At 37.0% G+C, this 27956-nt stretch overlaps 1 protein-coding gene across 2 annotated transcripts; it reads right to left on the bottom strand.

Annotated features, from left to right (window-relative positions):
* Nucleotides 1–1607: 1607 nt before the first annotated feature.
* creb3l2 (cAMP responsive element binding protein 3-like 2) lies at nt 1608–27893 on the bottom strand. Of its 2 annotated transcripts, none has more exons than XM_048155355.1 (12): nt 27543–27893; nt 10768–10996; nt 9557–9735; nt 9375–9459; nt 7928–8109; nt 7691–7837; nt 7550–7608; nt 6824–6892; nt 6581–6680; nt 6259–6382; nt 3738–3981; nt 1608–2862 (listed from the first exon to the last, which is right to left on the bottom strand). In XM_048155355.1, the coding sequence occupies exons 1-12, from the start codon at nt 27636–27638 to the stop codon at nt 2793–2795; spliced, it is 1584 nt and encodes a 527-aa protein (XP_048011312.1). In that variant the 5' UTR covers nt 27639–27893; the 3' UTR covers nt 1608–2792. The 2 variants fall into 2 exon arrangements, with proteins under 2 accessions (XP_048011312.1, XP_048011311.1); XM_048155354.1 differs by having other exon boundaries at nt 9542–9735; nt 27543–27892.
* Between the last annotated feature and the right edge of the window lie 63 nt (nt 27894–27956).

The following is a 27956-nucleotide window of genomic DNA, read 5'->3' as shown; positions in this document are numbered from 1 at the left end:
TTGGAGCGCCAAAGTCACGTGATTTTGGCTGTTTGACACGCGATGATTCGATACACTGATTCATAATGCTCCGAAGCTTCCTGAAGCAGTGTTTTGAAATCGGCCATCACTAAATAAGTCGTTATTTTGTTTTTTTTTGGCGCACCAAAAATATTCTCGTCGCTTTATAATATTAATATTGAACCACTGTACTCACATGAACTGATTTAAATATGTTTTTAGCACATTAATAGATCTTGAGAGAGGAAGTGTCATTGCTGGCTATGGAGGCCTCACGGAGCCATCGGATTTCAACAAAAATATCTTAATTTGTGCTCCGAAGATTAACTTACGGGTGTAAAACGGCATGAGGGTGAGTAATAAATGACAGAATTTTCATTTTTGGGTGAAGTAACCCTTTAATTCGTATATTATGTGGTCAGGCCCCAAATATTTGATTTGACAGAAAAGCACTGGATGTTCATGTTATTATAATATTACATTACACATTAAATCATAGCTTTAAATATTAGCATATTGACCACGCCCCCTAAAATTTGTTATTACGGAAAAGCTATTATTATAATTTTATCACATTAAATCGTATATTAATATTATTTTAGTCACGCCCACGTGTTTGATTTGACAGAAAATCAATGTATGTTAATATTGTTATAATTTTTATCACATTAAAATATTATTAAATTATCATACTGGCCACACCCCTAAACGGCGGAGGAACCCAGGATGCATGTGCATCGGCTTGTCTAGCCTGAAAAATAAGCCTTTTCAATGCTATTTGAGCATAAGAAACAACATTCATGGGACAGTTCATGTCAGATGTTGTTGCTGATTTGAAATATATTATTTATTGTGAGTTCGCCAAGCAGTTTTAGAGATTTTAGGATTCCCCCAAATACATAGTGCCTGATAATGCCACATTTGAGGCTGTCATCGAGGTGAGAAGAAAAGTAAGCGTTATCTTGCAAAATAAGAAAAAAAATGTAGTATTTTACACCTCACACGGAGTAACTGTCAATTTTATTAATAAGACATCTTTGATGCAGCCTTCCACCCGTATGCAGCCTTCAAATGCGAACTCCGGAGGACGCAGCCTCCGATGTGAGACTCTTGGTGTCTCGATATGTCCAGTACACAGGACACAGCACACCTATGCAAAGGATAACACCATTTTTTTTGCTTATAAAAGGTCCCAACACTACACACGACAGACCTTCACTGCTCTGTAAAATAGAGCACATGAGTTTAACAGCAAGATATGAAACAAGAAGTCACGAGAGTCTGAAGAGAACATGCATTTTTCTTCTAATACAATTTGGCTAATGTGATTTAAGGTATGAAGGGGATCATCTGAGCTCTCTGATGTGGAGAAAACACCTTTCTTTTGCGTAAAACCCTCAAGGACAGGAATATTGCAATGCAGATCGAGTCTTAATGAAAATAATTAACAGTCAGGCATCAGAGTATAGTCATGATGACATAAAAACATCTCTCTAGACATACTTAATTCCACTCAACGTCCTAGTGAGACACCAATAAATCTGGCTAATTTAATATTTTAATTTAGACATGGATAAAAGCAGCAAAATGACGGCTCAGACACGTGATTTATAATGCTTTTACTAAGGAAAATATTTATTTGCTTTGCAGAAAACAGGACAAAAACAAGGCAGAGTGATTTCAGGAAGATCATTTAAGAGCCTGAATTTGTATTGTGATGCAAAGAAAGTGTAACATAATTAAGACTGCAGTCATATAACACTCCTTACACCGAATACAGAGGAAACACACCAAGCGTGGACATTGCATCTGAATGCATCACATCAGGACAAAACCATCTCCCTCAAAATGCTCTTGTTTCCAGGATAAAAGGATCGCAGGCATGCTAAAAAAATAATAAATAACAGATCGATTCTACGGGGACACAGTGCAAGTGAGTTCACCACATGCCTGGATGCAGATCGCTCAGGACTCAGGTTGTCACAACCGTTCATATCTGGCCAAGAGAACGCTAGAATTGTCAGCGAGCATCCTTTACTCCCAGAAGAGCGCAGACGGGGTTTGGATGGTGGCCAGCCAGAGACAAAAAGGGCCATCTGTCCTTTAAAGACCTTAAACCAAATAAAAGAGGGCAACGTCACGGGCTGGAGAGCGTCCGTCCTCTTCATGTCATGTCCATATTGTCCCTCTTTTATTGCCCTCAATGACAAACATCTCCACTGATATCAATCACATTAATTCATATCTCTCCCAACATACTTCCTCTATATTACAATAGAGGATACTGCAAATATTTACATATTCAGACAGAGCGATTTTAAATGCTTTGGAAATTTGCCATCTTCATACTGTAAACACAGCCTATTATTTCAATTCATTTTTTTTATGAATCTTTGGATTAGTTTTGAAAATCCTCTTTGATTGACATGCTACATCGTGTGAATATGCAAACAGATGCAAATTCAATATATTACTACATATATTCTCAGTAGCATGGGGCAAATAGGCAAAAAAAAAAGAAAAGGAAAATATTAAAACAAAAAAATTCAAAGCATATAAAAACATAATGATGAAAATAATGCAAAACAGTGTACTTGAAGTATCAAAATCTGATATACTGCTGGAATGGAATAAAAATACATTTTTGGGTTTTTTCGTGTTTATTTAAAAAAAAAAAAAAAAAAGGAGATCTAAGTAAAACAATACTTAAAGTATATCTATAAATACAGAGCCTATCGCCCCGCTGCTGCAGGGAAGAGGAAGAGGGGACATGGAGGAGGACCAGCCGGATCTCACGATGTCTCGTTGACGGTCCTCTCCAACTGTATGACTTTAGCGGTCTCGTTTGACCACTTTTCGGACCTGCGAAAATATAAAAGCGAATGTTTTACATCCACACCAAAGATGTACAAAGACGGTGCACTCATAATACTATGAATGGGAGAAAGTGCAACAGGCAATAGAGTGCAACAGTCGGGTTCCTGAGGGAAAAACATTCATTCATTTTCTTCATAGGGAAACTGATTTTGAACGATAACTTGTAAACCTTTAAAGACAGACACTCTCTGAGATAAAAGGTTGTTAAGCGATGGTATTTGCTTCTGCTGAAGCTACAAGGCCACATTAATTCAGCTTGTAATCACGTTTAACAGCAGAATTCCTAGTGAAAAACTACATTACCCATGATGCTGTACAGAAAATTCCACCAATCAGAGTCAAGTCCAGCAAAACACAAACAAGTCTTTAGCTCCGCCCACTCACATGAAGCACTGCAAATTACTAAATCGAGTTGATCTCTCTACGCTAAGATTTTTGTGTAATATATATATATATATATATATATATATATATATATATATATATATATATATATATATATATATATAAAAGTAAATAAGTATTTTCATATTTCTCCATTGTGTTTAATTCGATCATGCTCTTCACAATGCTTAATGGGATTGTGTTTTTTTCCCATACTAAAGCCGTTATCAAGTTTTGCGTGCTTTGATTTGAGCGTTTAGAAACAACAATTATGAGACCATTGTTGTCAGATTTCATTGGTGATTTGTAATTGGTGAACAGCTTTGGAGAATTTGATGTTTCCCCATTCAAAAAGATAGGAGCTGCACTTGCATGACTGAAATAGCATTTCAAAGATGGCTGCCGAGTGAAATGACTTGCCTTACATGGACTTCATAGCTCATCAAATCAAGCAGCCATTAAAGGAGGTGCATTACCTGTGAGAATGCAGGTCTATAAGAATCGCCTTTTGCGCATGCGTTTCATTGGTTTTGAGTAAAAGTGGGCGGGGCTCCGCTTCACGCAGCTCCGTCTGTTCCTGTTTGTTCTGCTGTTCTAAGCGCCAAGCCGCCATGACATCAGCCTGTCGGTCCCAGTCAGGATATTCCCCGCCCAACCCGACAAAATGGGGGTCGTCCAGACCCCCGTGCTCCTGAATGCTCAGCAGGTTCCGGGACTTTACTGTGGAAACGAATGAACATCTTCATGTTTCTTATCACAAATAGAGATGCATTTGAGCTGTTAATACCAGACGCGAATGCTAAAGTGTCTCGGCTGAGCATTTGTGATCAGATCACCTGTGATGGATATTAATATCAAGGCCTGAAATCAAAAGAGAGCATCTCTTTTATGAATGCTAGGCTTTAGACAGTGGCGTTTTGTTCGAGGGGTGCATTAACTGAATAACGTGCGTGGGAGAAACGTGATGGAGGGAGATCAGAGATCAGCGATGATGAACCGATCGCTCTGCTTTTAAAGGCATGATAATTACTGTCCCACTCAACCACTAATAATGACTCTCAGAAGCTCAAGAGTGGGGCGCAGCCGACTACAGCCTCTTAATATGGATCCAAATACAGCCATTCCTCCATTCATTAGTCAGAGAGAGACAGAGAATAATGAGCAAATTTACTGGAAGGATTGCGATAGACACAAGCGGTGCGTGTGTATTAGGGTTGGATCGATTTTAAACTGTTGGCTTCGGTACAATATCAGCTCTAGTGCCTCGGTAATAAAGGTAAATTGAATTTTAGGCAACAAATTAACAGCCTCAGACGACTGATATGTGTAAAAGATTTGCATATCATTACACATTAAAAAAGTTGAAATGTTCAGAAATAAGGCACATCTTTAAAGATGATTATTGATTTTTGTTGATATTAAATAATTTATTAATTTATTTAAAATATAAAATTATATATTTCATGTTCATTTATTTTTTAAGTACATGAGTAATAAGTCTTTTTCTTCTCAAATAATAAAATAAATTACTTAAATTATTAAATTTTTTTTTGCTTAAATTAAATTATTTAAATTAAAATATTTAAATTATTAAAATGAAATTACTTTAGGCAACAAATAAACAGCGTTAACTGGAATGCATTAAATATTTTCATATTATACATTAAAAAAAAAGTTGAAATGTTCAGACAAAAAGCACATCTTTAAAGAAGATTATTGAATTTTATTGATATTAAACAACAACTTAATATAATTTATTAATTTATCTATAAATTAAAGTATCTATAAATATATTTATTAAAGTATCCCTCTCTCTCTTTACACATATATATATATATATATATATATATATATATATATATATATATATATATATATATATATAAATGGGGGGGGAAAACATTTAAGATAACATCAGTGAACTAGATTAAAAAGTTTGAAGACAAACTATAAGTTGGCTTGAAAAAGCCTAGCTAGAAAGTTTGAAGTACTTTTAAAAGTTTGAAGTTTGAAAGTTTTAGTTTAGTAGTTTTGATAGATAGATAGATAGATAGATAGATAGATAGATAGATAGATAGATAGATAGATAGATAGATAGAGTCTCAAGGCTAGGGTACTCAAGGTGGTTGCTAGGGTGTTGCTATACGGTTGCTAGGGTACACAGGATCGTTGCTAGGGTGTTGCTATGCTGTTGCTAGGGAACTCTGGGTGGTTGCTAAGGTGTTGCTATGCAGTTGCTAGGGTACTCGGGGTGGTTGCTAAGGTGTTGCTATGCAGTTGCTAGGGTACTCGGGGTGGTTTCTAGGGTGTTGCTATGTGGTTGCTAGGGTATTATGAGTGGTTTCTAAGGTGTTGCTATGCAGTTGCTAAGTTGTTTTGGGTGGTTGCTATGAGATAGATAGATCATATTAGAGAGAGATAGATAGGTTTATGAGTTTCAATGGATTAGAAATAGTACATAGAATGGCACTTGAGTGGGGTTTCGTAGTTTAAATTAGAATTTTGACAGTTGGAATTTGGAAAGTCTTGGCTCATTTGAACATTCCGTCAATGAAAGTCAATGGGATTTTTCCAAGCTTTAATAGTCACTTTTAGGAAAACCGTAAGTCGGATCAGTTAGAAAAGATATAACACACTAAGTGAGAACAGTTTGAAGGTCTGACCCGAGTTTGGAGTATGTAGAGTTAAAGCTCTAGGAGGAGTTAGAGTTGGAAATTTTAGTCTCAGAAGAAAATAGCATAACAGTAAGTTGGCTTTTTCAAGCCAACTTAATTATGGAGTGCCACATGGATCTGTATTAGGCCCCCTGTTATTTGTTATTTTCAATATACGTGCTGCATACATTAAAGTCTTTTTCCACAAATAACTAAAATAAATTATTCAAATCACTAAATTGCGGTTTAAATGAAATGAAATTATTTCAAATAAAAAAAAAATTACATTATTAAAATGAAATAATTTCGAAACTCAATATTTGATGTCTATGAGCATGCGTACCTGTAGCAGTGTATGACTCCTGTATGGAGATCTCTCTGGTCAGGCCTGTTTTGGTGATAGAGGAGCAGGGGCTCAGGCCTTGGTAGAAACTCCCCAAGAACACAGAGAAACACAGAACCACCACCTGCACAAGAACAAACACCAACACAGGCTTAATCTAAATATAGCAATGCTTCTGTTTGCATTTGCATTTGTCTTCCTCCCCCTCATTCTCAAACATAAACGCGCGCACACACACACACACACACACACACACACAATATGAGCAGAGGAACCGAGCGTCCAGCAGGGCGGTGACAGAGGAGGGGCGGGAAGCTCTCACCATGAGGCATGTGGAGGTCTGGGTGCCCGTCACCCGGCAGGACCGCGGGACCTTTCCTGCCACCACCGCCTGCAGCGAGTGCAGCTGCTGCAGCAGAGACCTGAGAGACGCACATTTACATAATCAATAATTAATCACTGAAAATTCAACCAGCAAAGGAAACAATGTGTGAGAATGAAGCAAATTTTTTATTTATCACCTTAAGGTGTAGTGTATAAAAATGGAAAGGTTTGAGGGTCTTACTTGTTGGTGCACTCAAGCGTTTCAACTTTTCTGCGTAACTCGTTGTTCTCGCTAGAGCATGTCTCCACCCTGTGGATGGAGAGGGTATTGCAATGTCACATGAGTTTCATCAAAGTCCCTTTCAAGTAAAGTCTGTTCATTCAGCAGCCATATTTGCAATGACTCCGGGCAGCTATCCAAGACCAAGTCCTGTCTACTTAAATGGGGGAATCCTAAAATCTCAAAAACTGCTTGCAGAACTCAATTAAATAACATATTTCACATCAACTGTCCAATAAATGTCCTATAAATATTGTTACTTATGCTCAAATAGCATTAAAAAAAAAAGTGTATTTTTCAGGATAGACCTGCCAATGCACATGTGCAAGTCCTAAGCGCACGTCTCTAAACACTGACAGCGATTGGCTCTTTTATTGAGAAGGCGGGACTTATTCCGCCATATTGGGCGTTGCACTTTCTCCCATTCATAGTAATATAGGTGCACCTTTTTTGTATATCTAAAATCATTCACAATAATATGAACATTTATTATGTATTTAAAGAGTAAACAGGGTCCATTTTGATTTCACATTGACTTTAAGAGTCACTGAGTGACATCAAAGCCTTTTACACTTGATCAACTTGATCTTTTAAACAGGTCTGAGAGCGTAAAATGTTCATTTGTACTTCACAAATGCTCCAATTATAACGTGATCGCGATCAAACCAAAATATTTATCAGACTTACTTCTTTTCTAAAGCATCCATGTACTCTTTCTTTTTCCGGCGGCTCTCTTGTGCTGAAATCTGACAGAGAAATTCACTAGTGTGAGTATAAGTATGCATGTTTTCACAGACCATTTACACAAGGCTGAAGTCTGACACCAACCTTGTTCTTGATCTTTCTGCGAATCTTCTTCAGCGCTTTCTCCTCAGCCTTTGACAGCGGCAGCTTGGTGGGCACCGGGTATCCTTCAGCAATGAGTGTGCGTTTCTCCTCCTCAGTGAGCAGGAGAGGACCTGAGCCCTGCAGTTTCTGTCAGACGAGTCAAGAGGAGGTCACCTGACTATCTTCTTTCATAAAATCTAACACGTCTTGTTAATTAACAAGACTTATGGTACTCACATGGGGTGCCGTCAGCAGAGGAGAGTTGGACAGTGAAGACGGGGCTCTTGGCGCCACCTTGAGGACAGCAGGGGTCTGTGTGGGGCTGGCGGGGGCACAGGGGTGAACAGGGCTCTGACTTCCCTCTGAGTCGCTGCCATGAGAGCTGGGAGGAGTGGGCGGCATGTGCAGAGACTCCAGGCCTGGAGAAAAGCAGTACAGATCAATTCTGATTGGTCAATCACAGCATTCTGTGGGCAGTTATTTGTAATATCCGAATTTTCTGCATAGCTGTATCAATCTTTTTCTTCTCAAATAATAATATAATAATAGAATGAATTATTTAAATGATTAATATGATTAAATGATCAATATTTCATGTCCAATTTTTTTTGGTAAGTACATGTACAATAAGTCTCAAATAAAAAGATAAACTATTTAAAATATTAAGTAATTAAATTATTATTTAAATTAAATTATATAAATAAAAATATTTAAATTATTAAAATTAAATTATTTATTACTAATTTGTTTTTTCTGTAAGTACACATGTAATAAGTCTTGTTGTTCTCTAAATTATTTAAATTATTTGATTGTTGTATTATTGTTTGAATTAAATTATTTAAATTAAAATAATTAAATAATAACAATTAAATGATTAAAACTAAAATCATTATTTCATGTCCTTTTATTTATTTATTTATTTATTTATTTTTGTGAAGAACATGTGGTGTCTTTTCTCAAATAACTAAAATAAAATATTATTTATTTTAGTTATTTTATTTTGTATTTATTAAAATTAAATTATTTAAAATTAAAATCAACAATTCATGTCCACTTTTTGGGTAAGTACACATGTAATAAGTCTTTTTCTTATAAATTAAATAAAAATAATTAAATAAAAATAAATTAAATAAAAATATTTAAAACTAAAATCAATATTTCATATCCATTAATTAGTACACAGGTCTTTTTGTTCTCAAATAACTAAAATAAATTATTTAAATTACTAAAATTATTTGATTATTATATTATTGGTTAAATGAAATTATTTAAATTAAAAAAACAAAAATAATTAAATTATTTAAAACTAAAATTACTTAATGTCCATTTATTTATTTATTTTTTTATTTATTTTAAGCACATATGTAATATCTTTTTCTCATCAAATAACTAAAATAAATTATTTAAATTATTAAATTATTGCTTAAATTATTTAAATCAAAATATTTAAATTATTTAAAACTAAAATCAGTATTTCGTGTTCATTGTTTTGGTAAGTACATGTAATAAATATTTTTTCTTCTCAAAGGGTGATAATGTACAGTCAGCTGGTCATTACCTTGTTTATGACAATGACCATGTGACTGTACATTATATATTGTACTCAATAATGCACTCTGATACTATTAACAGTGATGTTTATCTTCTGTGCAATAACGCAAACATATCTGAAACAGTGTTTTACCTTTGGGTGAGAGGTTTAAGAACTGATCCACCTCGTGTGGCTCCAGCTTAATCTGAGGGCTGAAACTCTCGCTGTCCTCCTTCACCTGCAACAACACACATAAATCAGCACTTCAAATCAAACCCCACTCATTCAAACACTGACTATATGGGTGTTGTCATGCTCACATTGAGCGGTTTAACCTGTGCGGTCTGAGAGAGGGTGGGGTCGCTGGTGTCAGTCACAGGCTCAGAGGTGTGACCCTCGGGGGTCAGAGTGAGGGTCAGGGTGGGCAGCAGGACGGGCGGGTCGCACAGGAGAGGTTCCATCTTCAGCCCTTTATCTTCCTGCTCCATGGGCCACTCGTCATTGTCTGAATCACCTAATAAAACAGGAGTTCAATTACAGATGCAATACGTGACATACATGTGAAATTAAAGGGCACCTATTGTGCTTTTATTTGATTTGGCCTGTGTAATACACCTGTTTGTGCATGTAAAGAGTCTACACCAAAGGGAGTTCATCTCTGTAACAGAAAACACTTGAAATGCTGCATTTGTAGTCCTGCCATTATTTCTGAGACTTCATCATGCGGCTACATCATCATGTTACACATTTGCACATTTGTCACACACTGATTTTAGTTGTTACAAGCGTACTTACTAAAAAAAATTAAATAAATGGTCATGAAATATGAATTTGAGTTTTTAATAATTTAATTTTAATAATTGAAATGTTTTAATTTAAATAATTAAATAAAAAAAATAATTAAAATTTTTTTAAATTATTTAATTATTTAAATAATTTACTTTAAAAATAATTTAAATATTTTTAAATAATTTATTTTAAACAATCGTTTAATAATTCACATGATATATCATTTTATTGAACAGTTGAGTAAGCGTTTTCTCTGTCAAGTTCAGAGCAGGCTAGGCTTTTCCAAAAGGCAGGCTTTAAAGAGACATGAACTAAATCCAGTGTAGGGATTGGGCTACTTTAAGACTGTTGCCGTGGGTTGTTTTTCATGTCCGCAGGTTGAAGCATCCTCAAATAATATGATATTTAAACCCAGGAATGCATATTTTACAAGGGAAACCCTGCCAAAAACATGGATTTTACCCCCCAGAACACGTTTTTTACCAGAGAACCCACCCTGAAACACGATTGGGCTAGTTTTGAGTAACAATTGGGCGGGTTTTGTTGTGAAAACCTGGCAACCCTGACTAAAAAAGAACATTTCACGGAGAGGGTGAAATAAAGTGCTGTAGAAATGTACAGTATGAGAAAAATAATGCATTTTTTGAACTTTAAAATCATCTAAATGTATTCCAAAAGGCTCCCAAAAAAATAAAATTATGAATATGGACAATTTAAGACTAAATGAAACTAGTTTCACATTCTGGCCAGAGCTTACCAGCATCACTGCCAGGTTCCCCGGGCAGATGGGAAAGGGGCGACTGTGGGCGTGAGTCTCCGCACAGCGAGTAACTGTGTTCGGCTTGAATGTGTGGTGGCACTGGAGACGCAGGGGTCAGTTCCTCCTCGGTGTCCATAGCATCTCCACGCCCGGACAGGAACGGGTCGCTTAACAACTGCCCCAGCAAAGCTTCTTGGGACAGATCATCCAGGAGCTCGGTGAAGTGCTGCACAGGAAGAACAGGAAAGTGCTTGTTAAACCAAAAGCTTGTTTAATAGACCTTAATTGCAGACCATAAAACATCAACACATTTCTTTGAAGATCAGATCCCACAGCCTGGAGGAACAGATTAAACATGAGAACAAATGCCCACAGGGTACCCTACTCCACCAATCAGAGAGGATCACACTTTCTCCCGTCCAATCAGACGGCTCGTTCCGATCCTGGTGAGATGGTTTGATTCGGGGCCAAAAACGACAGACAGCCGCCTCTCTTCTCCTTGGCATTCCTATCAGTGCATTCCATCCCTTTCTACCACACCTCAACATGGTCCCCTACTCCTCGAACAGGTTCAGACAGGCTGAAACCCTTCCAGACATTCATTTAAATCACACAAAAGACTAAATGCAGCACTTGTGCTAACTCAGGTCAACAGGTTTTCTCCAGAAGAACCTCTCAGCTTTTCTCCTCAGGGGCTGTTTGAAGGAATGTTCTGAATTCAACATGTTCAGCATTTTTGACTCGCTGTGAATTACCACAACAAACAAAAAAAACATGTTTAATACACTTACAATGAAACAATGGGATACGCATTAAAATTCACAATAGTTTAGCCGACAGTTTAGCCACAACACATTAAAGGGGACCTATTATGCCCCTTTCACAAGATGTAATATAAGTCCCCATAATGTGTCTGTGAAGTTTCAGCTCAAAATACCCCACAGATCATTTATTATAGCTTGACAAATTTGCCCTCTATTTGGGTGTGAGCAAAAACATGCCATTTTTGTGTGTGTCCCTTTAAATGCAAATGAGCTGCTGCTCCCGGCCCCCTTTCCAGAAGAGGGCGGAGCTTTAACAGCTCAACAACAACAAAGCTGGAGAATCTCACGCAGCCAAAATGAGGATTGTCAGTAACGGTGTTCAGCCTTACATTGTTCAAACCGGAGTCGACACTGATGGAGAGACTCAGGAAGAAGTTACAACTTTTAGAATGAAACTGGACGTTTCTGAATGGTAGTGGATAAATTTATGTAGTTACTGTGGAGTTGATTAAAATCATTGACTAGCATGTGCCGTCATGTTAATCTTTTGTTGAACTGACCCTCGTTTGTGAAGCAGTCCGGCGTAAAATGACGGCATGACAACAACACTCTACTACAACAACTCTTCCTCTTCTCTACAGCAGCCCAACATGCCCTCACCCCCTCTGTTGCATAAACCCCGGGGGCGGGGATTATGTAAATTTTGGGTTTGTGATGTCACCAACCCGGAAAAAAGCTTGTAGTCCCTACCATTTCTGTAAAAGAAAATATCTCCCTTTGCATTGAACTTTGAGCGTCGTAACTTTGCAGATGTTGTTTATGCTCAAACAGAAACATTACACACTAACTAAAGTTAAAAAAGTGAATTCATAATCAAGGACCCCTTTAAAAGTTGTACAAGCATGATAAGATTTGCTTACAAATCACGTCTGTGCAAAGTTATAGCTACTGAATTTGAAACTGCTCCATCACAACAGACTCGTCTCCATCTGCACAGATGAGTCAGAGTCCAGACAGCTCATCCACAGGAAGAGGGTCAATGCAGCTCTAAGATGCAGACATTCAAACAACTGCTGTCTCCTTTATGTGCATCTGTTCATGTAAACAACCAGCAGGATCCATAGTACAGTCATGCATGGTGCAATATGCAGGTCTTTGGGTTCAGCCAACAAAGGCAGATTATAAGATCAAACAATGCTGCTTTGACTAGCACAACCTGATACAGCAGGATATGATGCTTGGTGCTGCTGTCTGACAGTAATATAGCAAACAGACCAACACTGCCTCAGAAATTGCATACTTTATAGTAGGTACTACATTTGGTTTGAAACTTGCTTTGCAACCATTAAAAAAAAAATGTTCTATATAGTATGAATGAAATTCGGACGCACTACATTCACCATTTTGTCACTGTCATGTGACCTACTACGTCAGTTGTGTCGCTTCACTGCCATTCACAAATCCTCTCCTGTGGCCTCATGGGATAGTAACGTGTCAATTAAATGTGCACTTCAGAATCGTAGTAGTAGGTCATCTGGGTACTTTTCACCTACTACCTAATACTATGTATTCGGACCAAGGATGCAGTATAGGCCATAAACCCCGCCCTCTCCATGTACTCGTTACATCAGAAGAAGAATGGCATCTACGCTAATATTAGTCTTTCTGTTTATCCCGAGGTTTACCGTAGTCAACCGGATTCGGGGCCGTTTCCAGATGAGACCGAGGACCGGTGCCTTGACACGACCACAACGCAGCCCTGTATCAGCAGAGATCGAGTCGACTAGATCATCCATTGTGAAGACATCATCAACACGACAGCCAGTGCCACAGTTTCCTCAAAATTATAATCATGATTATTAATCATGTTTATTCTATCAAAAGAGTAATGTAACTATGGCTATTTTGCAAGTTCTTTACCAACCTACAATTCACCCAAAAGGCCTGTAGGTGGCACAACAACTTAATTTAACCAACTATGATAACTTCGTTAGATGGTAAATCAATACAAAACATGGTTTTGGTGAGCGCTTTGTAATATGTATTCACATTAGATTTTAAAGCAACACAATTTGTTTGCAATAAGACAAACCAGATTCAAATTGCCTGGCAAAAAAATCATTTCTAGCTGATCAACATTATGAAAACTGGTAAAACCTTTAGGAACTTCAAAAGATAAAACAGCAAAATTCCTAATATTACTTCCAATATTTCCAAATTATGTTAATTTTCATAGAGCGGGCCAATATCCTGACGATTATTTAAAATCAATCGGGAGAAGCAGATATCGTTATCGTGATAAAATACGATTAATCGTGCAGCCCTAATTTAATTTAATTTGACTTGACATTTGATATTCAACAGTATCCTTGACATTTATTCAACAGTGCTTTTGATCTGCCTGCATTGACACTATTCTTTAAAAGGAAAAATTATATACCAATTATCAATGTAAAGCTGCTTTGACACAATCTGCATTGTAAAAAGCGCTATATAAAAATAAAGGTGACTTGACTTGACTTAATCTAATGGGACATGAGACAAACTAAATCAAATTACACTTCTGATGTCACACTGATGTAAGTTTAAGTGTTTGTTTTTTAAATAAGTTTGGGTAAAGTTTGGAAGTTAGTTATTTGATGCTATAAAAATGGGGGATTGACATCATGATTGACAGCTGAGATTGACAGCTTCTCTAAGCGAAGTAGTCACTGAGGCACCAATGGACATTTTTCGGGATTTCGGGAGGAGATTGGAGGTTCAACTTTATTTTCTACATTTCAATAACTGTTTATTTCACACCAACACAATGTGTTGTTCTGCAGTGAAATATACTAACCGATTCTGCAGGAGTGTGGGCGAGGCCTTGATACCATGGCTTGACTTCACGCTCACTACTGCGCAGAATCAGGATCCAAGATGTCAGCGCCATATTTGGACACTGGCGGCTTCACTTATCTACAATGGAAGAGAGTGAAGGCGTTTCGTATATATATAGCCTATATATATAGCCTATGATTCGGACATATATTCTGTTCGCATACTGTTTTTGGCATACTTGTGGTAGCGAATTATTCGATTTTAGACACAGCGCAAGTCTTTGAAAAATCAGAAAATCCAGTTTCCAGAGTTTATAAGCTTTAGAGTTAATGGCCTACCAAGAGTTTTTGGCAGTATCTAGTAGAAGCTGAAATGCATACATGTTGAAGTGCATACTTATTGCTGTGCACAGTGTACTTTTCAAGGCCACCTATCAGATAGATCAGTTTGACTAACTCTAAATATAAACAGAACGGCCTGTCAACATTATGTCATTTGAGGGGTCATGTAGTAGAGAAAACAAAACTGAGGCTCTGCTCCAGGCAAAAAAAAGAGCAGAGAGCTGCATTGCAAAACCTAGCCTGATGTCTACATATGCATCTTCCTTCTACACCTAACTGAAAAATAAGACCATTTGAATGCTCTTCAAAGTAATGAGCAGGACCTCTGCAGAAAATGAAACTAAAGAGATGGAACAACAACAACATCAAAATACCGGAGACTCCAACAACAACAGATGCCCGCATTGACAAGTGCTTGTGTGACGGGGGTTATGAGATGGGCGCAACTTCAGTTTAAAAGAATACAAAGACATTTTTATCGGTCATAACTTCTGGAGAAAAATAGCACAGGCAGCGGACAAAGATGAAACTTTCAAGAGCGTTCATGCACACTATCAAATGGAGTATACTTTCAAAGGCTATGCGTTCGACTGTTTAAAAAAAATGAAGTATACATTGAAGTATACATGCAACATGCACATTCCCAAATTTCTATATATCCTAATTATTGTTGATGTATTTCATTTTTCCAGGAGCTCATTGCTTCTACCTTAAAATTAAATGCTAACAGTGTTTGTAAATTAATTGCACAAATTATTACATTATTTGCTATCTGCATTCTTCCAATATTGTAATTTTGACATGCATTCTCTGTAAAGCTGCTTTGAAACTATATGTATTGTGAAAAGCGCTATACAAATAAATGTGAATTGAATTGAATTGAATTGAATTGGGCTTTACTGTTGTTTGGTGAATTTTCGGGGGCAAAATCCAATCATTTTAATACGAATCAACATGGGAATCTGCGTGATGGCGAATGATTTCCACATGCAGATTTCGCAATGGTTCACCAATAGAAAGCTGCTTTGAAAGTGGCTTCTGTTTGAGCTGTGCTTCATACATCGCACACTATTGACAATAGTGTTGTCAAAAGTACCCACTTCGGTACCAAGTTGGTACTGAAATTTTAAAAACATGAGGCTTTGAGCGCTGTTGAGCGGATTCGTAAACACCTGATTGGCCATTGTGTTCAAGCACTCAACATGTGTTTCTGTGATTGGCTACACTGATCAATGCACAGAAGCGTTTGAAAGCACATGGCAGTGATTGAATTTGAAAGCGGGAGTGGTCCACTGATAGACGCCTGCTTTCAATCTTTCCCATTTGTATCTGTGTAAGCACTCAGTGAAGAGCGTCATCGATATTTACAACATGTTTTTGAAGCATTGATCATTGTAGCCAATCACAGACATATCTGATGAGCGTGTGAACACAATGGCCAATCAGAGGTGTTTACGAATCCACTCAACAGCACTCAAAGTTGGTACTTTTGACAACACTAATTGACAATAGACAATTTGCATTTTTTTTTGCCTGTGAAATGTAAAGGCTTCGAGTGACATCGATGCCTAAAAATGCCATCTAGGTAGGCAGCTCACAAGGTTTTGGAAAAGAGCCTCCAGCAAACATGTTAGAAATGAGTTAAGCAGAGGCAAACTGAACAAACTAGGAAGGAAAGAGGTGGAGTTGGGGATCAAAATGGAAAGAAGCCAGCATATGGGATCAATTACAGACTGACTCAGATCCAGAGGTTAGCCAAGTCAAAAAACAGACAAACACGGAGAGAAAAGAAAACAGCTAAATGAGTATACACAACACAAGCAGGAGAAGGAGAGAGAAAACAAGTGAAAGCATGGGTGTCAGGACTGACAAAGTCGCTCTGGAATGCCTTGTCCTACATTTTCCACTTTTGTTACTCAACATCAGCTCTGTCTGGAAAGCCGACCTTGGTGAGAAAACGTCTGGAATTGCATGAGAAATGCATGCAAGTGTTCCTACAGAGCCTGCCGCCCACCCCAAACACATTAAGTATGTGTTCATATAAGCAGTTCTCCGAAAATGTCTCTCGTGAACTTGCTTGAACTCCATATTTGGCAAAGAACTGCTTTTCTGGAATGTCTTCTTCGACCCAAAACCATAGCATTTTCAAGGTCACTTAAGGTGAATGCACCATGTAGAACGAAGAAGCAATTGAACGCCATTGAGCAGCAGCAGTTCAAATCAGGTCAGGAGTGGGTAAAGTTATCAAGCTGTGTGACATAACATGCCATAGTTGTCGTCTTCTAGATGCCTTTGCAGCAGTCATTTACATTTCACTGCAAAATTGATGAATTCACACATGGTTTGAATTATGGCTGTACACCATCACCATATTATTATGCCATTCCTGTTTCAGTCACGGGCGATATGCAATTACATCTGACACTCTTGAGTGCGTGATAAGATGATTATGATGATTGCTGAAAATTGCTGGGTGTCGACTGCTCTCTAAGAGGAATATAAGAGACCGTTCACTCTGAGGAGGATGGACGTGAGGTTTCCTAAGGTTCAAGGATAGAAATAATCACTTCTAAGTTCCTGTTTGGGATCAGTTCCTTCACCATATGGCAATGGAAGTGCACTGCATACTGCATTTTCATTAGATCTGTCTTGCTGATCTAATGAATAACCATTATATCATGGTTATATTACATTATTTAATATAATTTAACATTCTTTAAAATAAAATGCAAATAAATCTATATTAAAAAAATATTTCTTGGCAAATAAATAAATTATATAAAATGCATATTAAAAATGTAAACAAAAACAAAATATTTCATGGCAAATAAATAAAAGATTTAAACAAATCTATTTTTAAATAAAATAAAAATTTTTATTAAAATTAGAAAATATAAAAAAAACTATATTAAATCCTACAGTCTAACATTAGATAAAAATGATAAACTTTTGTGCACAATACACATACATACACTTGAAATAGTATGCTGTTTGAGTAAGACACACCCTCCACCATCATTATTAATGCCTGCATCCAGTTGGGTGGATTCTGGGAGTGAAGGCTTCTTTGTCCGTAGTTTGGATGGGTGTATAGAACATGTGGTTTCAGTTGGGGGTGGGGTACTGCAGTTTAACTATTTCTGAGTTTTTGCCCAGCTGGAGAGTCGAATAGTTGTTGAAGCCGCTCCTCCAGTGATGACAGAGACGTTGGGGGTGGCGATGGTGGATTCAGACAGTGGTCTGTAATTTTTCCCCCCTTAAGGGGGTCGTGAATATGTGTGCAGGAAGAGGACGTTTACTAGCCAAATGTGGACACAGATGATGCAACCTTTAAGCAGCAAAACAGATGTGAGGAAAGCTGAACCAGCAGGAGACAAAGATCGGCGCTCGCGAGGCTGGACCTTGTCCTTTACGCACTGTTGGATCTGACTCACTGATATTAGCTACTAAAAATCAATTTACTTTGGACTGAAGGGCTTCAGACTTATCACAGACTTTAGGAAAGCCAGCATGTTTAAACAAAACACTCCAGGATGGTTGACGGATCTCTTTGAATGGTGTTGTACAAGAAATGACTGATTATTAAGTAGTGATATTCTAGGATAAGAGCCAGTGTCAAGTGACATTAAACTAATGGCCTTGTTTGACTGGATAACAAGGGTCTTTTTGACCCGAATTCGGAGTTACCCTGTCTTACTGGACGTTTGTTTAGAGTTTAATGACTACCAATACCACTGCTGTGAATCAAAGCATCTCAACTCCCAATAAATTACACCACTAAGTAGGGTAAAGTTCCATGATAAAGTTCCTTAGAGGAGAAACTGATGTTCCTTTCTTAATCAGATCATAAATAATTACCATGATAGTGAATTCCATGAATTGTTGTGAGTCTCAAGAATTGAAAAGAGAGAAGAACATGTGGACACCAATCTAAAAAAGAAATAAAATTGATTATGAAAGGCTTCCATCTTCTTTAGCAGTTAAGTGTACAATCTGGAAAGAAGTAGTCTGCAACTTTGGTACCAAGTCAGTACTGAAATGTTATAATTGTGACGATAACAGCATTTCCCCCTAGCATTTTGAGCACTGTTAACATGTTTTTGAAGCTTTGATCATTGTAGCCAATCACAGACATATATGTTGAGCACATGAACACAATGGCTAGTCAGAGACAGTAGATATAGAAGTATCCGCCAAGATAACATTTATTCTGATTGTAAAACTAACCAAGTAACACTCCGTCCTAAAATATCCAGCATTAATGGTCACCAGCATAAGGTATGTTTTACTTGCTGGGAAGAGCATATGATGCTGGTTTGCTGGTCCCCAGCATGAAAAACCAGTTTTGCTTGAAAACAGCATGACTATGTTGGTCCACCAGCTTGACCAGCTCTAACCAATGCTGAATGCTGGATTTTTCAGCAAAACTGTAAGGTTGCTTGCTTTAAAGCAATGTAGTGCTATATAAATAAATGTGATTTTTGTGGGAAAAGTTGTGTATCTTATCCTAAAGTTCACATTACTAATCTATTTGTGCCAGGACAAATCCCACCAGAAGTCCATCACTTTTTCCATGATTCACTCCACCCTCTCTGAGTATGTTCTGAATTCGCTTGGCTCTTGTTCAAACTCCTTGTGCGCAACTGTTGGGCATCGCAGCTGCGGCTTCAGTTTATATTAGAGAAGACTGTGCTGTAAAATCACAAGACCAAACACATCCTGCATATTCAGGGACGTCCCATCCTCCCTTCCCCCAGCGAAGAGTGAAGCGCTGGAACTGCAGTGGGTGTCGGTGTCTTCTGTAACTCCAGGGGTCCAGGAAACGACTCTGTAATCAACATCGGGCCAATAGTGACCTTAAAGTGCACTGGATGTAAACAAGCAGTGACGGCGGATAACAAAAATTCAGTCTGGATTTGATTGGAAACACTTGATCACCCACTCTTTGCTCTTTCAGAGGAAGAGTAAAACTGAATGGAGTGAAAGACACCCTGTATGTCCAATACACAAGTAGCAAAGGCATAAATGAGTGATATCACCGTACCATGGTACATATTACTTTTTTTTTTTTCAACTTTAAGGTTTTAAAAATATAGCAAGAGTATATTTTTAGATGCTCTAAGTCATCACCATATATATTTTTCACCATTCTGAGCCCTTTCAACCTTTTTTCAGATCACATATTTAGTATGGTGTAAGAAAATAAAATAATTATATTATATTATATTATATTATATTATATTATATATATTATATTATATTATATTATATTATATTATATTATATTATATTATATTATATTATATTATATTATATTATATTATATTATATTATATATACAGTACAGTCCAAAAGTTTGGAACCACTAAGATTTTTAATGTTTTTAATACAAGTTTCGTCTGCTCACCAAGGCTACATTTATTTAATTAAAAATACAGTAAAAAACATTAATATTGTGAAATATTATTACAATTTAAAATAACTGTTTTCTATTTGAATATATTTCACAAAGTAATTTATTCCTGTGATGGCAAAGTTGAATTTTCAGCATCATTACTCCAGTCTTCAGTGTCACATGATCCTTCAGAAATCATTCTAATATGCTGATCTGCTGCTCAAGAAACATTTAATGTGTACAATTGTACAAAATATTTGTGTACAATATTTTTTTTCAGGATTATTTGATGAATAGAAAGTTCAAAAGAACAGTGTTTATCTGAAATCTAATCTTTTGTAACATTATAAATGTCTTTACTGCCACTTTTGATTGATTTAATGCATCCTTGCTGAATAAAAGTATTCATTTCTTTAATTTCTTTTCAAAAAAATAAAAATAAAAATTCTTACTGACCCCAAACTTTTGAACGGTAGTGTATAATGCTACAGAAGCTTTGTATTTCAGATAAATGCTGTTCTTTTGAACTTTCTATTCATCAAGGAATCCTGAAAAAAAAAAAGTACACAACTGTTTTCAACATTGAAAATAATCATAAATGTTTCTTGAGCAGCAGATCAGCATATTAGAATGATTTCTGAAGGATCATGTGACACTGAAGACTGGAGTAACGATGCTGAAAATTCAGCTTTGCATCACAGGAATAAATTACTTTGTCAAATATATTTAAATAGTACACAGTTATTTTAAATTGTAATAATATTTCACAATATTACTGTTTTTTACTGTATTTTTAATTAAATAAATGTAGCCTTGGTGAGCAGACGAAACTTGTATTAAAAACATTAAAAATCTTAGTGGTTCCAAACTTTTGGACTGTACTGTATATATATAAAATGAAAATACAGAGCAAAACATTAGTTTTACTGTTTTGCATTTTTTGTTTTTCACTCAATTCTTCATACTGTGAGGCACTTTTGTGCACTCATGTCAGACTTACTATTTATTTAATAATCTGAATTTTTTGGTTTGATTTTATCACATTAAAAATAAGGGATCGAAAAAGTAAATGAGCCAAAGCACATTTTATTTGTAACGTATTTAATTCACTTGATTATACAAAATAGACTTTACTACATGTATTAAAATTGTATTAAGCTGTTTAAATAATGTGGTAATGCCTATTTTATATATAATATAAAAAACTTAAAATATAAGTACATACTTGAGATATTTTAATTTATATCATATATATATATATATATATATATATATATATATATATATATATATATATATATATATATATATATATATATATGTACATAATATAAAACATATAAAAATGATATATATTATATATACTATAAAAATTTATATACTACTAATTATAAACAGACAAGGACATGAATGCTCTGGATTTGACTAAGAGTTGTGCACTCAATTTCAATACCTGTTTTATTTTGCAAAACAAATTATAAAATGAGTAGGGGGAAAAAAAACACTGTTCATACAACGGCAAACTTGCAGCTCACTAACAAAATAAGTAGCTTTGTTCTCACAGAAAATAGAGGTTCTCATGCAATGTTATACTCCCAAAGCTAATAACCTTTCCCACATCCCAGCACCTCCATTACAACTTCCCAACAACCAAAAATACATTGTTTAAATCAAAGAAAGATCGGTCACTAAGGGGCACTTAGACAAGGCCGAGTGAAACCACAAGATCATGATGAAGAAAATGAATGTGTAATGAATGTGTAAGCACTCAGAGAAGGTTCAGGCTCAAGTTGCAGCTTATACAAACCATCCATTCAGAGCAAAAGAGCAAGAATGTGCATCGCAGAATGATGCAGCTTGCAAGAACGACGGACGCCGGGCTGCTCAGAAACCCTGCCCTCTCGGAGAACAGTCCGAGCCTGTGTCCACCCGGCCCACAGAGAGCAGAGAGAAGGCGGCCTGCTCATGCTGGAGGACAGAGGGCATCTCACTACAGACCGCCTGCCAGCAGACTCGTCCCCCCTCCCGTCCCACAAGACCGCTCCACTAAAGCTTGAGTCATCAGTGGAACGATGCTGTAACGAATACCACGTGACTCCTGAGTGACAAATGTTATCAAAATGTCAGAGAGCTCAGGGCTACAAGATCAGTCTGTCTTGACACGGTATCCACTGACCACAAACATTTTAAGCACCAGGATGCTGTCAATAAACTGCCCTGCCCTAAATCATAATATGGTCTATTTATGTGTGTAAAAATTACACATTCAAAACCGATAATGCTAGGGTTTTTCAGTTAGTAGAGAGTCATATATAAGGGATGCACAATATATTGGCCACCATATCGGTATGGGAAGATATATGTTCATTTTTAATGTTATCACTATCGGCCTGATAGGAAAAAGCCAATAAATAATGGCTTATTTCCTTCAGCTGAGACACTTCAGATGCGCACAGTCTGCCATTATGGTTTTGAATTGCATGAAATATGATTGAAATCACTTCAAAAAGGAAAATGCAGTACAAGTACAGTGCAAGTTTGTCATATAGGCTACATAATATTATAATGAGAACATTGTAATTGTGTGCTTGGGACATATGGCTTTTTAATGGTGAGACTTTTGTTTTTGTAATCAGGCTCTCAAAAATCATATATAAATTTAATTTAGATTTATCGGGCAACATATCGGTTATTAGCTTTCAAATATAAAGAATTATCGGTTATCGGTATCGGTCAAAATTTTCATATCGGTGCATCCCTAATATACAGTGTGCATAAAGGAACATGTAAATTAACAGAGTGAAAAGTGTAAATTAATGCTAATTGTGAGCATCCTTGTCATAGAGGTGCAACAAAGTGTAAATATAAGCAAATGCATGAGCAACTCAATAAAAGGCAGTGATTTGGTCAAGCACAAGTTGACCACTGAAGCCAGTCTGTTCCAGTCACACAAGATCTTAAAAACATAACATCAGCAGCACAAACCAGATGCGAGGCCAGACTCCTGTGCTGGTGTTTACAATCAGACACGGCCTCTACGGTTGAGACAGACAACTTATTTTCTTAAGATATCCTCGTCAGTCCAGTGTTTAACATCACTGATTGTGTGTGACCACGGAGGGAATATTGGCCCGTGTGTGTTTCAGAGTATGAGTCATTTTATATCGTAATGTTATTCATGCAGGAAAATCAATGAAAAGCTTTTTTATGTTAAATAATGCAATGCTTAAATTAAAGGTACTTAATTTCATTCATAGCAAAAGAAAGATGTCTGGTATCAATGCAAAAACAGCTTCACATTATGAAACATTAAAAAAGGTGAAAACTACTAAAATTAATGTTGTGTTTGTTCAAATAATACAAATAAAAGCTGAGACAACAATGGCCATTTCTTCTTTTTGTATTACTGTGCAATAACTGAATCAAGAACTCTTTGGACAATTAACTGGCCAACCAATATCTAACCCAGAGTGGCCAACAGTGCTTATTCCTGAGTTTAATCTGAGTGTATTCAACTCAGTACACTACAATTAATATCTATAAAACTGATTCTGATTGGATGAGCCGGTATAACCAGTATTACAAAATGACTAACAGTTGACATTTCTATACAATAACATAACACCCAGTCCTAGTTAACAGAAATTGCGCTGTACACAGATTTTAACCATCTTGCCTTAATGCATGATGCTGGTATCATAGCAAATCGAAAAGAGCTAAAATATAATTCTTGGTATTTCAAAAATTAAAAAAACAAACAAAAAAAAACCACTTGTAAAAGTGTAGAAGCAATAGATCAGGCTGAATGAAAATCCACTGCATGTTCTTTCTATGAAATCCTACTTCCTTAAACAATTGAACTGATAGTGTTATCAGCTGTCCGTAACATCAAATCATCAGGTGAGACAAATGAGATCATCTGATACAGAAGATAAGCAAATAACCAAGAACTGGGTGATTACGACTGTCATTAGTACTAATAAACAGGTCAGTGCACACACTCTTGTTAAAGCATGCCTTTTCTAATTTTTGCATTAACCAAGAATGGCTTTCATGGTTCAGGAAGTACATCTGGTTGCCACAAGGCCTCAGTCTACAGGAGATAATGTGCTTTCCAGGCTAATCATGTCGGTGTCATTATCAGCACAAAGAAGTGCTGAGCATGACGCCTGAACTGCTCCCCTCAGCATCTCTTTAACCCCTGTCTTAAAGGGGGGGAATGAGCCTTGGGTTATTTTTACCATTTTAAATCACCTGAAATATGACGACTGAGTGTTTGCTTATAGAGTAAGTGACATGAAGGTACAAACACACACCCTCTATACAAGTTCTTCCAAGTTGACAATGAAGACATTCTCAACTATTAGTAACGTAAGACAACAATTGGGCCTATTACGTCAGAAAAAGGGCATGTTGCATTCCTCAAATATTATGTCGTCAGAAGATTGGCTCCAGATATGCATTTCATTTAGAGCATAAATTCAAATCTGAAAGTCAACCGGCATGCTGTGGCAATGCAGCTGACTCATAATGCAGAAGGACACGGCGCAGATGCAACATGCATAATGATAACAGACGTATGCAACAGGCCGAGCCCACAAAACAAGCTTCAGGGAAGCCTACGGCTCCAACTGAGAACAGTTCACGTTGTTGTGTGGAATTCCATGTCAACAAACCCTGGGGAGCAAGACTGAAAGTGAGGAGAACTGGTACATAGAGACCCATGAGGAGGGGGAGCATGTGTGTGTTTGGGGGGGTGGGGGGCCTTAAACAAAGACCCCGTTCTGTTCTAAAGGTGAAGGAGAATGTGAACCATTCTTCAACCTTCACAAAGCATATATAGTTCTTATGGAAGTGTATGTTACTGCCCTGATCCTGTCGGTTTCTGAATCCCTGACACACCAAACTGCTGCACCTCCAACGCTAGCTTTGATGCTGTCTGGAAAAGTGTTATGTGCCTTGTCTGGTAATTTAATTGGGATCTCGGTTTAGTAACTGATTGTAACCTACCACATATGTGCAATTAACTTCCTTCGAAGAGTATTATAGAATTGAATTTGTCAACATGAAATAAGTAAGTTGATGTCCAGCTGTGTGACTTGCTTGCATTTTAAACAGCATTTTCCTCATTATTTTTAATTATTGTGAGTTCATAACAGTTAAAAGTACGGCAGCAGAGAGAGCTCAACGTACTGCAACTGAAGAAAACATTTGCAAATAGAAAAAAACAGCAAATTAATAAAAAAAAAAAAAATCATCAGTTTGACAAATATGTACTGCAAATACGCAATGCAACCAAATACAGAAGCGAGCTGCAAATACTCACAATGCACATATGATCCGGATGATAAAATAAACCAAAAACTCACCTTTCAGGTCATCGACAACACAACTAAGGAGTAGAACAATAAGCATGTGCCAGCCAGGTTCGTCACTTGTTGGGGTCCCCTTGAAACATTTCCGTTGTGGTCTGTGCTATTTGCCGCACGTTTCTGTATTTGGTTGCATTGTGAGTATTTGCCACGCGTTTCTCTATTTGGTTGCGTTGTGAATATTTGGAGCAAGTTTCTGTATTTGGTTGCTTTGTGAGTATTTGCAGCGAGTTTCTGTATTTGGTTGAGTTGTGAGTATTTGCCGTGCGTTTCTGTATTTGGTTGCTTTGTGAGTATTTGCAGCGAGTTTCTGTATTTGGTTGCATTGTGAGTATTTGCCGTGCGTTTCTGTATTTGGTTGCGTTGTGAGTATTTGCAGCAAGATTCTGTATTTGGTTGCGTTGTGAGTATTTGCAGCAAGATTCTGTATTTGGTTGCGTTGTGAACATTTGCCACGTGTTTCTGTATTTGGTTGCGTTGTGAGTATTTGCCACGCATTTCTGTATTTGGTTGCGTTGTGAGTATTTGCAGCGAGTTTCTGTATTTGGTTGCGTTGTGAGTATTTGCAGCAAGATTCTGTATTTGGTTGCTTTGTGAGTATTTGGAGCAAGATTCTGTATTTGGTTGCATTGTGAACATTTGCCACGTATTTCTGTATGTAGTTCCGTTGTGAGTATTTGCAGCGCGTTTCTCTATTTGGTTGCTTTGTGAGTATTTGGAGCAAGATTCTGTATTTGGTTGTATTGTGAACATTTGCCACGCGTTTCTGTATTTGGTTGCGTTGTGAACATTTGCCGCGCATTTCTGTATTTGGTTGCGTTGTGAGTATTTGAAGCAAGATTCTGTATTTGGTTGCGTTGTGAAAATTTGCCACACGTTTCTGTATTTGGTTGGAAAACACAGGGTTGCGTTGTGTTGTGAACATTTGCCACGCATTTCTGTATTTGGTTGCATTGTGAACATTTGCAGCGAGTTTCTGTATTATGTTACATTGTATTTGCAGCGCATTTCTCTATTTGGTTGCTTTGTGAGTATTTGGAGCAAGATTCTGTATTTGGTTGCGTTATGAACATTTGCCACGCGTTTCTGTATTTGGTTGCGTTGTGAACATTTGCCACGCGTTTCTGTATTTGGTTGCGTTGTGAACATTTGCCGCGCATTTCTGTATTTGGTTGCATTGTGAGTATTTGCAGCGAGTTTCTGTATTTGGTTGCATTGTGAGTATTTGCAGCGAGTTTCTGTATTTGGTTGCGTTGTGAGTATTTGCAGCGCGTTTCTCTATTTGGTTACATTGTGAGTATTTGCAGCTCAAGTATTTGATTAAGCTGAAGATGTTTTCTTAATTTGATGATGTTTTTTCTATTTGCATGTGTTTTCTTTAGTTGCAGAGCGCTGAGATCTTTCTAGGCCACCCTATATATGACTATAAGGAATATTTATATATATATATATATATATATATTTTTTTTGTTAATTCATACCATCAGGACTATTCAAAATAAGTGAAAATAAAAAGGATTTAAAAATGTTTACAAATATAGGCCAAAAATATACTTTCCCTTATGCATTCAAATACATTTTAACCGAAAATCTTCATGTTGACTAAAAAAAGTACATGCACCAACTACCCACTGTGAACCCCCTAATTAGTCAGCAGTCTACCCATCAAGTAGAGGCCCCTTTGAGCAGAAGTTGGAACACTAAACTATTATTACATAACCTGCAACACCTCTTCAAAAGATTCGAGCACTATATTCTGACTTTATCCAAATGAACTAAACCCATTACTTTGCGTAGCTCTACACATGATACAGTCACTGGATAACTGCACCATCTGAACTTTATCCCTTGGAGCCAAGTGGAACCCATGGCACATTAGTAATCTTATAGATCTCATACAAAGTGTCTCTGAACGATCAAGTCAAATAAAAACTATTTTTATGACTAGATGTTGTAAATGATAAGGTTTAGAGCAATTTAAATGCATTCTGGATGATCTGACACTAGTTGCAACATATCAAAACATGCGAAGTGAAAGATGGCAATCATGCCACGGCATCATAAGAAGATTCCCACTTACAGTGCTGTATAAAATGTCGTTATCCCCGGCTTCGGACAATTCGCTGAGATTTTTGTCCCATTGTAAAAACGTTTCCCCGCTATCCATTATTTCCATGCCTCGATCTGCGTCTGTAATAAATCGTCACGGAGGCGCAGTCGCTTCAACGACTCCACAAACGATTATTTGTCAGCGTCGGCGATCGCGTATCCGTTAAATGCCTCGTCCGACCGTGATTCAAAGTGAATGTTTTACTGTCAACTTAAAGTTGATTATAAGTTGTGTGTCTGTAGTCAGTGTTCAAGGAACTTTCCTCTCAGCTTCCTTGAGAAATGTCGCCCCTTCACAGGCGAGCAGGAATTTGGGGCGGGGAAATGATGGGAATGGCGAAATTTGTTTACAAAAGACAGTTTGTGGACTATGCTACTTTCATTG

Source organism: Megalobrama amblycephala, linkage group LG14 (assembly GCF_018812025.1).
Source record: "Megalobrama amblycephala isolate DHTTF-2021 linkage group LG14, ASM1881202v1, whole genome shotgun sequence".
Taxonomy (NCBI): Eukaryota; Metazoa; Chordata; class Actinopteri; order Cypriniformes; family Xenocyprididae; genus Megalobrama; species Megalobrama amblycephala.
Note: the sequence above shows the minus strand (reverse complement) of the source record. Positions and strands in the feature narration are given on the sequence as shown.

Excerpts from the sequence above, each read along its gene's own strand:
- creb3l2 (XM_048155354.1), bottom strand. The coding sequence starts at position 27,638 with ATGGAAATAATGGATAGCGGGGAAACGTTTTTACAATGGGACAAAAAT. Across the intron at positions 10,997-27,542 it reads ACGACATTTTATACAGCACT|CACTTCACCGAGCTCCTGGA; the intron begins GTAAGTGGGAAT and ends CTTCCTGTGCAG. Across the intron at positions 6,893-7,549 it reads ATGGATGCTTTAGAAAAGAA|GGTGGAGACATGCTCTAGCG; the intron begins GTAAGTCTGATA and ends CTCCATCCACAG.